Genomic DNA, 14,943 nt, shown 5'->3' with positions numbered 1-14,943 from the left:
CATTAATGGACTCATTGTAATATTATTCCAAGATTTTAAGTTACTTAAAGATCTTGGAAATTGTCTTCAAACTGATATATTACAAAATATAATCACTGTTCTCCCAAAAATCCATAACCCCAGTCTAATGAGAAAAATATCGAATTCCAGTGGAGGGGCATCCTCTAATATACCAGAAGGTCTGAAGCTGTCACAGTCAGGAGGAGCAAGAAATCGTGGACTTAATAATGTATCAATATTGGCTCATTAATTATGACAAATGTCCCCTATTACCATAAAATGTTAGTGGTAAGAGGAAACTGTTAGGGGCGGGTACGTGGGAGCTAGATCTATACTATCTGCTCAATTTTCAGTACATCTAAAAGTATTCTAAAAAATAAAATCTGTTAATAACAGAGTCAAAATATGTCATTACTGTTGAAATTAAAAATTTGTCAGAATAGTTGAACAAATTTACATTTTTCATAATTTTAAACATTATGGAGGAGTAATGTTAATTTATTTTATCAGTAACCCAGAATAAGTTTAGGGGGAAAAAACCCACAGAGATGAAAATATATGCTTGTGTTATACTTACCATTAATAAATAAAAGACATGGCTATTTTTATTAAATCAAAATTAAACTAGTCTCATTTATCAAAGATTTACCTTACTTATATGAACTTGAATTTTTTAAATGTTTCTGAGCTAGTTTCTTTAAGAAAAAAAACTGAGTCTAGCACACCTGAAATACTAGAAATTCCGTCTCTATAACACAATCAGAATAGAGTGCCTTTAATTTGAGGTTTTATAATCTAATTTATCTCTCCAGAGTTGGAAAACACCTCACATTCAGACACTCAGAGGTAAAAACCAAAAAAAGCCTTTTTGAATTACCAACATATAGGGAGCTTGTAGCTCTTCAGGTCTACAACTTCAGCCACAGGTAAATAATAAGCACACACACAAAAATCTCACAAATCGGATAAAAAAGAGATGGCAAAAAAAACAAACCAGATTATCTGTCATCTCTCACCAGAGAATTCTCACCAGAGAATAGACCTTTGCTGTCCATTTAGAGATCACTGAGCGGTCAGAGCATGAAGCCAGACTCAGAGTCACTGCTGCCAGTGGGGACCAGCTTACTGGCCACGAGTGATCCAGAACCCCCAAATGAGCTCGAGAACCAGAGCTGGATAAAGTTGTGTTGCCTCTTGAGGGTCACTCAGGGAGTGCACTTCCTCAGCAGCACGGGTCACCGGCCCAGTCAGACGACTCCGCTGGGCCTTGGTGGATGACCCCTAAGACTTAATTTTTTAAGGTAAAATCATGACTCTCATACAAATACAAAATAATGAACGTTGTCAAATGTTTTAACTCAATAAGTAATTAAATCAGTGAAATATTACAACCAGTCCTTCCAGCTGATTTTTAATTCCTAAGTACCTAGCAATTCTCTGTCATCCTCTCCACTCCTGCTGTCCCCCCTCGGTTCAGGCCCTCATCTCTGTCACTCCTGCTGGGCAACAAACCAGATTCCTCAGTGACCCTTCTGCATCTACCCTTACCACTCTGTGTTCAGTACCCCACCTTGCAACTACGTGGGCTCTAAAAATGTAAGTCCGTTCATGTGATTCCCCTAATCTGATCACCACTACCCTCATTAACGTTAATGAGTCTACGTGTTTTCATTCCCTCCAAGGTGAAGCCCAGGAACCTGTATTTTTAACAAGCTCTCCAAATGATGCCCTTAACAAGCTTGGGAGCAGGATAAAACCCCAGCCCCTTGCAGGGGAGGGGGCATCACATAATACTCCTGCGTTGGCCCTTGCTTACTCCTCTAGTCTCATCTTTGACCACTCTCAACTTCTCACTGCCAAATTACTTGAAGTGTGCTTTGCCTGACCTGAGTCAGGTTTGGGCTGCTTCGAGAGCCTATGCATATGCCCTGTCCCGCCCAGGATCGTCCCAGTGCCCCCCTTCTGCTTCTCAGTGTTTGTAGTGGAATTATGGGTCTTCTCTACTCGTCTGCAAAGTGCTTTGAAGTCTTACGCATTGTTGGCTTGTTGGTGCCTATTGCTGTACCCTGTGTGTAATAAACAGGCAGACATTGTTGAAATGGGTTTTTGGCAGATCCGAGACATCTCTGACCGTGGAAATCTAGCTACTGTGACTGATGTCTTGTATTTCCCATTTCAGCTCCTGGTGGGCCCATGTGGAGATGGGGCCCCCAGATCCCATCCTGGGAGTCACAGAAGCCTATAAGAGAGACACCAACAGCAAAAAGATGAATCTGGGAGTTGGTGCCTACCGGGATGATAATGGAAAACCTTACGTGCTCCCTAGCGTCCGGAAGGTGAGTTTGCCACCCGTGCCCTGCTTGATGGGGCTGAATCAACCGAAGGGAGCTCCTGGAGAGTGGCAGAAACACTGCTGGGCTGGGAGTCTGGAGACCTGGGTTCTAGTTCTGATACTAACTGCTTGAATCACTTAGGTTGTCTGGGCTGTCGTCTCCTAGGCTGTAAAAGTAAGAGGTTGGAACTACCTGGTCTTTCCAAGATTGGACTTCCGTGATTATCCATAAAAGAGGCATAGTGTCCTGTCTAATCCCGAGGGTGCAGAAAAAGACTAAGAATTTAAACTTTGTCTCTTGGTGACAGGAATAGCCCTTTGTGGATGAGGATTTCTGTTGTTGTTTTCCACTTCTCTCACTTTGATTGCCTTAATGAAGCCCTCCTACACAGGCATGCTTGCTCCTTTCTTCCTATTGAACCACAGAATAATTTTCTTTATGTTGTTGTATTTTTAGTAGTAGTCTTTCTATTGGTTATCATTATAACTATAAATAGTATAACTAATCCCCTTAGAATAGTTTTTGTTAAGTATGTATTTTTCTTTCCATCTGCACCTCTTCTGATGAAATATGAATGTGCTGCTTTGTCACTTCCAAAGCGGGGCGGTGAGGTGGTGTTCCTCCATACAGCAGAACTAGGCACCGTGAGTGGCAGTTACGGAAGAATACTTCTGGGCAAGAGGAAAGACCTCTGTAATCATCTGAGCTGTGCACTGTGCAGGAGGTGGGTTCAGGCCCCCCCGAGCCGGTGCAGTAATAGAGCGAACTACCGAAAGAAGAAATTTCAGAACATATGGCAGTGTGGATTAGGTGTCATCTCTGTAATTCTCTGAGTAGAAAAAAGCTCAAGAAACAATTCCGATGAGAGGACTCTACTAAAAACTGCCCGCTGCTGGGTCTTAGGTCCTGGAGGGACTGCCTTGGGTCTCAGTAAGTCAGGCGAAAGTGTTTGGCAGGTGTTAGCTATTGTTGCAAGCTGGAACACGTCCACACGCTTCTGTACATTACCTCATCAGCTCTTCACCTCAGTCACATGAGGTGTAGAAACAGTTGTTCCCCATTCAACAGATGAGGAAACTGAGCCTCAGGAAGTTTAATAATTTGCCCAGGGTCACACAGCCAATATGGAACAGGCAGGCCTCTGAGTCAAAAGCATGAAGATATGTGGCTATTATTATTAACCTTTAAAGTTCTTAGACTGGCATATACCTTGAAATACTTCTTTTTTTTTGAGGAGGAGGAGGAGGATTAGCCCTGAGCTAACATCTGCCACCAATCCTCCTCTTTTTGCTGAGGAAGGCTGGCCCTGAGCTAACATCCATGCCCATCTTCCTCCATGTTATATGTGGGATGCCTGCCACAGCATGGCTTGCCAAGTGGTGCCATGTCTGTACCCGGGATCCAAACCGGCAAACCCCAGGCCACCAAAGTGGAATGTACACACTTAACTGCTATGCCACCGGGCCGTCCCTGAAATACTTCTTTTTTATGTATTTAGTTTTATTTTATCGTCTTGTATATATTTTAAGTGTCCTTAAACCTTGTTCTTGTGCATTCCAAGAACGCCATTTTATGTTAAATGGTAACAAAGAGACACTGTATACCCATCCACATAAAACCTAACTTTAAAAAAATAATAGGGCCAGCCCCGTGGCCTAGTGGTTAAGTTCAGCACGCTTTACTTCAGCAGCCCAGGTTCAGTTCCTGGGCAGAGACCTACACCACTCATTGGTGGTGGTGACCCACATATAAAATAGAGGACGATTGACACGGATGTTAGCTCAGGGTGAATCTTCCTCAACAACAACAGCAAAAAAAAAAAAAAAGCAATAATAAAATAAAAATTTTCAGATATTGCTGTTCTGCAATATAAAATATTTTACTTCTTCTTAGATTATTACCCTTCTTCTTAGATAGCATCTCCAAATAAAAAACAAGGCTTTACTTCCAAAATTTAACTTACAAAACATTGATTATTGAAGCCGGCCCTGTGTCCAAGTAGTTAAGTTCGCACGCTCCACTTCGCCAGCCTGGGTTTTCGGCAGTTCGGATCCTGGGCGCAGATATGGCACTGTTCATCAGGCCATGCTGAGGTGGTGTCCCACATGCCACAACCAGAAGGACCTACAACTAGAATATGCAACTATGTACTGGGGGGGCTTTGGGGAGAAGAAACAGAAGGAAAAAAAAAAAAGATTGGCAACAGATGTTAGCTCAGGTGCCAGTCTTTAAAAAAAAAGGAAAACATTAACTATTAATCATGATATAATTCCAGGTAAGAAGAAACTAAATGGATGCATTTTCTCTTGTCTAGGCAGAGGCCCAGATTGCTGCAAAAAATTTGGACAAAGAATACCTGCCCATTGGGGGGCTGGCGGAGTTTTGTAAGGCATCTGCAGAGCTGGCCCTGGGTGAGAACAATGAAGCCTTGAAAAGCGGCCGGGTAAGCAGAGCCGACTCTGGCATCATACAGGGGCTGTCTATAAATTTAACAGTTTAAACACATGTGAAATAATTAGATAAGAAAAGAGATGTCACTTTGTGTGTGATGATTGTTCTGGGGTGGCCACACTATTGCTAATGTCTCTTCTTTAGGTGGTAAATTGGCACTAATTAAATATAAAAGATTTCATATAACACCAATTCCAAAAACGCAGTAGTAATTTGATGGATTCGACCCTGCTTTTGCTGTTAGTCTCTGGGTGCTTATGTTCATTTCACATTGAATATGCGTTAGGAATTAGCTCATGCCCTGAGCTTCCGGCTTAGACGGAGGGAGCGGGCAGGAAACACGCCACAAGTGGACTGTCGAGGCCAGGGCTAGTCCAGCGGCCTCTGGTGCCCCTTCACAGCCCGTTTGGACATTGAAAGAGAGCAGACCGTGCTCCCTTCCTGCCATCTCCCTCCTCTCTCAGAGATCCAGAGAGCTCTACTGCAGCCGTGGCAGGAAGGACAAGCGGTGTCTCCTCCTTCCCGTTCCCTGGGGTCCCACTTATTGTGGGAGAAAGATGTCCCTAAAGTCACTAGACAAGCTAGTGTGTGTGCCCACAGTGTACACAGGCGGCTCTCCTGTAGAACCGCCTGGGGCAGGTGGGTGCCGCCAGGCCCTGGCCCGTGGGCCCCTGTGCTTTACAATTTACTTTCTTTTGAAACAAATGTGTTTTTTAATGGATACATTTGTATGTTTAAATATTTATTTTTCTAGGGAAAAACACACAAAGTAGCAAAACTAAGCTAGCATTTCTCCTCTCCCTTCCCCCAAAGCCAGAATCAATACAGTTTCTTCACAAGCCTGGTCTAAGTCCACACGTTAGCTCATTAGCTCAGAAGAGCATACAGCCACCACCCGGGGTGATGCGATTGTGATCGGACGTCATGGGCAGAACGCAGTTTGATGGGTATCCATGCAGTCAGCCAACCGCCTGTTAACCCCTCACAGAAACTTCTGTGTTTTTCTGGAATTTTTGCTTATTCTCTTTCTGTCCAGCAAATTGTAACCTAAGTGTAAGACTGGCCTATCTTAAAATAACATCTGCTTGTCTTTTGTAAATTGCTCTGCCTTTATGAATCATTACTATTTTCAGATCTACAGTTATGTTTTTATTTCTGTCATGCCAAAGTTTGTGGAGACAAACTTTGTTTAGTGAAGAGTTTGGTAGTTGGGTTCCCCCCATTTAACCCACTGCTCCCTGGTCTAGAAGATAGGTTTATGTTTCGTGGAGCCTCATACTTCTCTGGTGCCTTTAAAAAAAAAAAACCTGTGGTTTCTTACTCATCCCCTAAAGTTGACCAATTTGAAGCAACAGATCTGCCACAGGCATCTCTCTATTACCCAAAAGATAACATTTTCAGATTATCTGTCATCATAGAAGGGGACCTCTCAGACAACTGCAAAATGTAGAAGTGTTATGCTAATGCACTTGTTAACTTGCTTTTCAAGGTGACTTTTTTTGATGTTCAGAGAGTCATTCAATTTTGTATAGTTGTAGAGTAACATTTTAATGTAGTCACTGTTCTCAGTGTCTTTTTTCCTCTGTATGAATCACTCCTTTTTCATAAGAGGGTGGGATTTTTGTGTCCTGAAAGTTCCTCACATAACACAGGGTGGCACTAATAATAGGCCATAAGAAATTAGCTTCTACATCAGAAAGGCTTTGAAAACTGAAGAGACGGGTCTTTTGAGAACCCCTGAGAAGACTCAACCCATCTCTTAGAAAATGGAGAAATGAAACAATAGCACTGTTCTCGTTTCCAAACATTCTTTTGGAACGTTGTCTTCAGCTTCTAAAGGAGGAAGGGTACTGACTGCACAGTGCCGCTCTGCGGGCTTGAGCTGGGTTTTATTAAGCTGTGGGCCACAGAGAGTTGCACCTCACTGACCATGCATGTCTCTTCTTCAGTATGTCACCGTGCAGAGCATTTCTGGAACTGGGGCCTTAAGGATCGGAGCCAATTTTCTGGTGAGTCTGCAAACTCCCTCAAGAAAGAGCTGTAAGACAGTCTGTAAGCTGAGGATGGTGGGGTTTTCTATGGCGTGCGTGTTTGCTGACCCAGAAGTGGATTTCCTCTTGCCACAGAGCTGGAAGATTTCCCGTTCTCTGATAAATGGAGTCCTGCCTGAAGGGAGGGGGCACGAAAGTACTTGGAAGAAATTACAAGGTTATTATAATAAATATAATTTATTGCATATATACTCTTACTAGGAGATTTGTTTTAACTTGTTTAATCTTCATGAAGGAGGTTCAGTTAACACCATTTTACAGATGAAGAAAGTGAGGCCCAGATAGGTCCTTGGCGACAGCAGCCAGTTTAATTGGCAGAGCCTGGATTCCAATCCAGGCAGTCTCGCTGCTGAGTCAATACTTTCTCTCAGTCATAGAGAGAAGCTGAATTTCAGTAGAGAAAAGTGTCCTCTCAGTATAATAATCAACTTTTTTCTCTCTCCTTGCTTCATTTTTCCGTTCCCTTTCATCCCATCTTTTAGCAAAGATTTTTTAAGTTCAGCCGAGATGTCTTTCTGCCCAAACCATCCTGGGGAAACCACACACCCATCTTCAGGGACGCTGGCTTGCAGCTCCATGCTTATCGGTACTACGACCCCAAGACGTGCGGCTTTGACGTCACGGGCGCCCTGGAGGACATTTCAGTAAGTGGCTTTCAGGGCAGGAGGGGTGAAGAAGCAAGGAGTAAACCTGTTTGTAGAGATTTGATGTCTCCCAGCTGGATCTCAATACCTGACTTAAAATACGGGGGATGAGCTAGTTCCCAGTCCTCAGGTCATCTGTGTCACTTATCAAATAACAGTGACCTCATGGCATTTCAGGGAAGCTGTCCCCTTGAAAGGTGCAAAGTAATCTCTTGGTCGTTTGTCTCTTTAGAAAATACCACAGCAGAGCATTATTCTCCTGCACGCCTGTGCCCACAATCCCACAGGAGTGGACCCTCGCCCTGAGCAGTGGAAAGAAATAGCAACATTGGTGAAGGTGAGGAGGGCGCGCTGACGGGTGACGGTTCTGTTTTTAGTAACTAGCTTTAGATGCTTAACTTGGCAACCTCTTAACAGGGAGAATTAATTAATCTTGGAGCCTGCATGAAATTTCCGTGCATTGTTAAATTGCCAGGAAAGAGGTCATTTGCATAATTAGCAATTTTTTAATTGATGATACATGAGCAGTTTGAAAATAATTTTTGCTCCTCAGCCTGGATGATAAAACTTGTCGTTGGCTGGCCTGTACAGCAGGCGTCCACTGGCCCCAGGGTGTCTGCTGGTGGTGCCTGTACTCGCTCTGGTTGGCAGTGATTTGTTCATCCTTTAGCCGCTTTTTCATGTCCCCACCTGTCCTTGCTACTTTCCCTGAAACTGCCAAGATCGTGCATAGGGGCAGCTATCAGAGAAGGCTCTAGTCAGAATTCCTGGGGAAGGAAATATTCCTGTTGCTGTGTGTCCCCATTTTCACTCCCTTTGGTTGCCCTTTCTTTTTTTTTTGGCTTTTTCTCCCCCAAACTGCCCCAGTACGTAGTTGTATATTTTAGTTGTGGGTCCTTCTAGTTGTGGCATGTGGGACACTGTCTCACTGTGGCCTGATGAGCGGTGCCATGTCCGCGCCCAGGATCCAAACCAGCAAAACCCCAGGCCACCAAAGTGGAGCGCACGAACTTAACCACTCAGCCACAGGGCCGGGCCCTGGTTGCCCTTTCTTTACGTTCTGTCAGCCCTAAGCTGCAAAGAGAATGAGACAGAGAAACAGCATCCAGAGGGCACTTTCAAGATGAGACAGTTCTAATGAGGCCATCCCATGAGCCCTGGGTATAAGATGAGTCAGCCAGAGTTACAGTACCCCAGAAAAGGCTGATCCTGGTCCTGTGACTGGACCAGAACAATTACCCAGACTACCACGGGCCCGAAAAGAGCTTCCTGTTTGACCAAGCAGCATTCTGGGCAGATTTAAATTAAGATTCTCTTTTCTTAATGTCTCCTTGAGGGACCATATCCACCAAAGTAAAAAAATATATGTTGTTATCTTAACTGCAGGAAAATTAAACATCTCCAGACTGCCATCTGGGGAGAAAACTGTGTTGACTTTGTCTGTGTGAGGCAGCATGGTCTCAATAAGCACGGTAACCATCCGGGGCATCTTAAGAGGGACTGCCTAAAGCTTTGGTCTTCTCTTTTCCTTTCCAGAAAAACAATCTCTTTGCGTTCTTTGACATGGCCTACCAAGGCTTTGCCAGTGGTGATGGGGACAAGGATGCCTGGGCTGTACGCTATTTCATCGAACAGGGCATTAATGTTTGTCTCTGCCAATCCTATGCCAAGAACATGGGCTTATACGGTAAGCCAAAGGACCCAGCCTGACCTCACAGTGTGAGATGGAAGAAATGCTGGGAGAAGATGCCGCAAAGGGTGTAGAGTTGGGGGCGAGGGGAGGTGGTGTTTGTGTGTGTGTTCCATGTCCCTCCTTACCCAGAGCGGAAAGACAGGCAAAGTGGATTTTACTGATCTTAGCCATATCTTCTTCAGTGTCCCTGAATTCCTCCAGCAAAGAAACTGATTACTGCCTCTCTAAACAAAAAGTGACTGCTCTGTAAGACAAGAAAAGGAGGCTTTTGAGCACTCTTGAGTACTCAGACTTTCTGTTGTACCTAGGTTCACCATGCTGGGTATTGAAAACTTTTTATTTATAACAGCATTATTTTTGCTTCTGACGAAAGCAGATAATGTGTAGCAAATTTAATCCTGATTTGCTTTAGCGTTTTAGATAGAACTAGAAGACAAGAACCATTTTGTCTTCTCAGGTGAGCGTGTGGGAGCCTTCACTATGGTCTGCAAAGATGCTGATGAAGCCAAAAGGGTGGAGTCACAGTTGAAGATCTTGATCCGGCCCCTGTATTCCAACCCGCCTCTCAATGGGGCCCGGATCGCCTCAACCATTCTGACCAGCCCTGATCTTCGAAAACAATGGTAAAGGCACATTGCCACTCCCCAGCCGTCTCCCTTTCCCACCATTGATCCTTGAAAGCTCGTTATAGTTGGCAGCTAGTGACACGCAGTACCATACAGCTTCCACGTGTGGAAGGAGAGGAAGGGACAGAGGAGTGTGTGTTTTTTGGTTTTTGTGGGGTTTTTTTAAGGAAGGTTAGCTCTGAGCTAACATCTGCTACCAATCTTCTTCCTCTTTTTGCTGAGGAAGACTGGCCCTGAGCTAACATCCGTGCCCATCTTCCTCTGCTTTATATGTGGGACACCTACCACAGCATGGCTTACCAAGCAGTTCCATGTTTGCACCCGGCATCTGAACCGGCGAACCCCGGGCTGCCAAGAAGCAGAGCGTGCCCACTTAACCGCTGCGCCACCGGGCCAGCCCCTCAATGTTTCTGCATGTATTTGGTTTTTATTATCTATACCATCTGAATCTCTCTGACCTGTGCTCTAGATTAGTGTTACTCGATCTTTTTGACCACAGTCCACATAAGACATTCAGTTACATCATGACCCTGAACACACATCACCTATGTGTGTTTATAGAACTGAAACGGTTGCCAAAACTCAGTACTTAAGCTTCATGTCTATACTCCAGTGTTTTCTAAATACCAGTTACTTCCAACTACATTGAATTTATGACCTTCTAATGGGACGTGACACTCAATTTAGAAAATATTCCCCTAGATCTGGGCCTGGCAAATATGCTCTGCAGGTCAGATGTGGTCCACCTCCTATTGTTGTAAATACAGTTTTATTGGAACACAGCCACACCCATTTCTTGCTGGATTGTGTGTGGCTGTTTCCAGGCCATGACAGCAGAGTTCAGTAGTTGTGAAAGAGAGCATATGACCCACAAAACCTAACATATTTACTATTTGGTCCTTTATAGAAAGTTTGTGAACCCCTGCTCTGTGTAATTCAGAGTTAATAAAAACCAAGAAGCCCTTGGGAGATGTGACTTGTGATATGAGAGTTTATCCTGGGTAGCTGGTCAATTGAGGGGATAGATCTCTGAGAAGCTTCTTGGGTAGAAAAGCTAAGTCTGCTGTCTGCAAGAAACTATCTACAGCTCACCTAGTCATCGTGTGACAACTATTTTTTCTACCTTAAATTAACATTGAAGTAAATAGTAAGAGTCTGGTTCAGGATAGTTCTTTTCAATACAATGGCTCCATGCTAGACTTACCAAAAAATTTAAATTATAATTTTATTTTTTTCTGTTATAAAATTAATGTGTAATGGGGCTGGCCCATAGCCTAGTGGTTGAGTTCACCACATTCTGCTTTGGCATCCCAGGTTCACAGGTTCGGATCTATGGCGCAGGCCTACACTGTTCGTCAGCCATGCCATGGCAGCAACCCACATGTAAAGTAGAGAAGAATTGGCACATATGTTAGCTCAGGGTGAATCTTCCTCAGCAAAAAAAAAAAGAATTAATGTGTAAGTGCATTTTAGAAAGTTTGGGAGAGGGGAAATAGTTAACCATAACTCCAGTCATTGTAACCCAGCCTTTTGTCTTTGCCTGCTATTATCCATTGTTGTAACATACTATATACCATACTGCTATTTGTAGGGATCGAGTTGGTTTTGTTTTGTCACTTAGAATTTTACTATGGAAGTCTGTAGTGTACAATGATGGCAGAGATACTGTGCTAGATGACTAGGATGTGGTCTCTATCCTTGAGGAGTTTATAGTCTCATGAGAAAGGTACACGTGGCACTGATACAGGACAGAATAAATGCTGACTAAAGAAGTGTGGATTCTAGGGAGCGTTAGGGAGGATGTGATGAAGACACCAGCCTCTGAGCTGAGCCTTGAAGAGAGAAGAAGGGTTTTTTCCCCTGAAGGAAATGAAGGAGAAAGGAAACCGGACAGGGAGATGTGTGTGGGGAAGCGCCGGCGCATGATGCATGCTGTGCAGAGTGTGCTTCCGAAGTCTCAGGTGGTTTTCATTGCAGAAACACCGAGTGTGAGGAGGATGGAGAAGGCAGCAAAGCTGCAGAGGGGGAGCAGGTCATGAAGCCCCTTAGTGGTCCTGTGAGAAGCCAGAGCTTCATTCTGCAAGCAACAGGGAGCATGGAGGGGTTTTGCTAAGGTCGCCCCGGATCTGGCCATGGTCAGGCACTCAGTGCCTGTAAGACCCAGGGCTCAAAGTGAATGCAGCTAGGTGGATGGGACTGCAGGAAGTTTAACAATCAGTGGCATCCCCAGAGGGGCCGGGGGTTCCACCTCCGGTCATCGCCCTGCTGGTGCAGTGTTGCCGCTTCTCATTTTTCAAGAGGGGAAGACTCCACCTTTCTGTGTGCAAGTGCCCAATGTTAAAATGTTTAACTGAGTCAAATAAAACATGACTAAGACCTTTAATTGGCAGTTTGTAACCTCTGTTTTAACATCGTCATCCAGAGATCATTTAGGAAGGTGAACACGTAAGAACAGGAAGATAAACTGTAAATGTTTTTGCAGTCATCGGGTTGGTGAAAGCCGACAGGAATTTCCCATAGAGCCACGGGAATAGCATGGCAAGGGTAGATTCTGAGGAGGGGAAAGACTATCCAGAATCAAGCGAGCTGTGTGTGGCCGGAGGACTGCCTGCCTCTCCAGGCCCCCAGATCGACACCCTCTCCTCTTGGGGTACTCTCGGCACAGCACTCTTCCACTGCTTCTTACCTTGTCCCACCTTGCTCCACAGTTGGTCGTTTCCATGTTTGCGCCTGGCGTCAGTTGTAAGCTTTCAAAGGCAAGGACCACATCTCAGGCCTCCCTTTCTCCTCAGCACTTAGCACCTCATAGGTTCACAGTGCATTGTCTTCATTGGGCTGGCAGGAATATTTATTTCATCCATGCTAAAAATGGGGTCATATTTTCCTGTTTAGCCCACACCTTTTGCCTCCCGCATAAAGGATGGGGCACCTTAGCCTTCCCAAGTTCTAGAGTGATTCGTTCATTCATTTTCTTACTAACTCAATTTTGTTAACTATTTTAGTTGCCTGATCAAAATAGTGTTCCAGCATGAAAGAGAATGCTATAAAATAGCTTTCTTCCCAGACCAGTAACAGCACATGACGCAGTCAAGGACAGAGACTTAAGGCACACTAGGGCAGTACTCACGGGAGGTCAAAATGCTGTGAGCTGTGGCGTCTCTGTTCAGTGCTTGTCCAGAATTGAGCTGCATTTTTCCTTTTTTTTTTTCTTTTACAGGTTGCAAGAAGTAAAAGGCATGGCCGACCGCATCATTAGCATGCGGACTCAGCTGGTCTCCAACCTCAAGAAGGAGGGCTCCTCCCACAGTTGGCAGCACATCGCTGACCAGATTGGCATGTTTTGTTTCACAGGACTGAAGCCGGAGCAGGTGAGTGGACTCCGATCTCTCCGCAGCCGACTGACTGATCAGCTGTTGCAAACCAGAATTCCTAATAGGTCGCCTGCCCACTCGGGATTTCCCTAGAAGCAGTTATGTTGGAGTCCTCCTAGGTAACAGAAGGATGTAGCACTCGTTTTGTCTCATTTTTCATTAGTCACTGGCCTGTCTGTGTCCTCCCTGAGGTTACAAACTTGTGCAGAGCAGAGCCCGTTGGGATCCTTTTTTGACCACTGCTGCCAATCTGGAGGGATCCCAGGACAAGCAGGAGCCCGAGTGCTGATAGGAGAGAGAGCTGCTCCAAAGCTGGATTCTGAATCTGTTTTTCTACAAATGCTGAATCTAAGACTTTTTTCTTCTTTTTCAATCTAAGCTAGCACCCCAAATTCTAGGAATAGGGTTTAAGTGAGAAAATAGAGCTGTTTATTTTTCTGTTTTAACAGTTGGCTAATCGTGCCATGCCAGGGCCGGGGAAGTCCATCTGACCCGGAAGTGCCCAAGCTCTCTCCTCTCTGCAGGTGGAGCGGCTGACCAAGGAGTTCTCCATCTACATGACGAAGGACGGCCGCATCTCTGTGGCAGGGGTCACCTCTGGCAATGTGGGCTACCTTGCTCATGCCATTCACCAGGTCACCAAGTAACTCCCCCGTGAGAGGAAACAGAGACGACCTTCCTGTCTTCGGCCCCCGCTGGTGTGAGGTTCACAAGGCAGAAGAGGGCGGGTGGATGGTGGTGAGCAGAGCATTTCTTTCAACCACAGTACGTAACACTCAGCGACTGAATGTGTTTCTCAGCAAAGAACGTGTAGTGAAATAGGGCAGAGGCACGTGTGGCTGGTGTCTGGAACTTTGCGGCTCTAAACCAAATTCTCCCTCATTCCTTTGTCTCCAGCTTTTCCGGAAGAGTTTACATGTACAAGAAAGGCATAGCCCAAAAAAACCTAGCAGTCACACCATTGCCATATTTCAGAAGCTTTAACTGAAGCACCTGATGGTGTCGGGGTTCCTCTGTAGATCCAGCATGAAAATAGCATGTAGGAGAGGCTGTGTGAGAAGCCCTCGTTCTAACATCACAGGCAGCCTCACGTTAGTCCTGTGGTTGAGCAGCCCTGTCAACAGACCTTATTACAGAAATCATGTTTTAGGAAAACCAGTGAGTCTGCTGCCACTGCAGCAAGGAATATAAAAGATGCTGTTTCCTGTCTTATTTAAGAAAGAAAGAAAGAAGGTGCTCCTTTTTAATATCTGCAGGCATTTTAGTGTTGCTCTCTGCTCCCTTATCATTGCTGTTCATTTCCTTGGGCACAAAGGTCTATAACTAGCCTAGATTTTCATCCTATTATACTGCTTGATTGACCATCACCCCATCCTGTAGGATGTACTTATTTGAAGAATGAAGAACATAATTTACTGCTCGTCCCATAGCCTCACCTTTCTCGGCAGAGAATAGCAGAGAGTAGGTGACTGAACTTTATTTCCGCATCCTCTTCAATGAGTGTTTAACTGTCTCCTGTCGGGACGTTGCCTCTGCCCAACTGGACCTCGTACCTTCGTTCAGCGTGGTGGTGCGGTCACTCATCTCACATCATGAGTCGGGCGTCGCAGGGTAGAACCAGGAGAGAGGATTCTCTGAGCTTTGGCTTTAACCTTTCTGTGCCCCCAGCTGGACTCAGGCTTCACCCTTTGGAAAGATAACCACCATCTGCTCGAATCATGTAGACTTATCGCAGCCTGGTTTCTCTGTTACAATAAACTTACTGTAGACCCAA

The 14,943-nt window shown here is 44.9% G+C and overlaps 1 protein-coding gene across 1 annotated transcript in view; it reads left to right on the top strand.

The window, feature by feature from the left end:
* The window catches only part of GOT2 (glutamic-oxaloacetic transaminase 2), a 22,642-nt gene extending 7,699 nt beyond the window's left edge, over positions 1-14,943 (top strand). Inside the window, exons 2-10 of the mRNA XM_014827316.3 lie at positions 2,180-2,336; positions 4,648-4,776; positions 6,734-6,793; positions 7,318-7,479; positions 7,712-7,816; positions 9,016-9,166; positions 9,630-9,795; positions 13,016-13,166; positions 13,694-14,943. Coding sequence (XP_014682802.3) covers positions 2,180-2,336; positions 4,648-4,776; positions 6,734-6,793; positions 7,318-7,479; positions 7,712-7,816; positions 9,016-9,166; positions 9,630-9,795; positions 13,016-13,166; positions 13,694-13,816 — 1,204 coding nt within the window. The 3' untranslated portion in view covers positions 13,817-14,943. The remainder of the gene's footprint in view (positions 1-2,179; positions 2,337-4,647; positions 4,777-6,733; positions 6,794-7,317; positions 7,480-7,711; positions 7,817-9,015; positions 9,167-9,629; positions 9,796-13,015; positions 13,167-13,693) is intronic.

This window comes from Equus asinus, chromosome 28 (assembly GCF_041296235.1).
Source record: "Equus asinus isolate D_3611 breed Donkey chromosome 28, EquAss-T2T_v2, whole genome shotgun sequence".
Classification (NCBI taxonomy): domain Eukaryota; kingdom Metazoa; phylum Chordata; class Mammalia; order Perissodactyla; family Equidae; genus Equus; species Equus asinus.
This window is presented reverse-complemented; position numbering and strand designations above follow the sequence as displayed.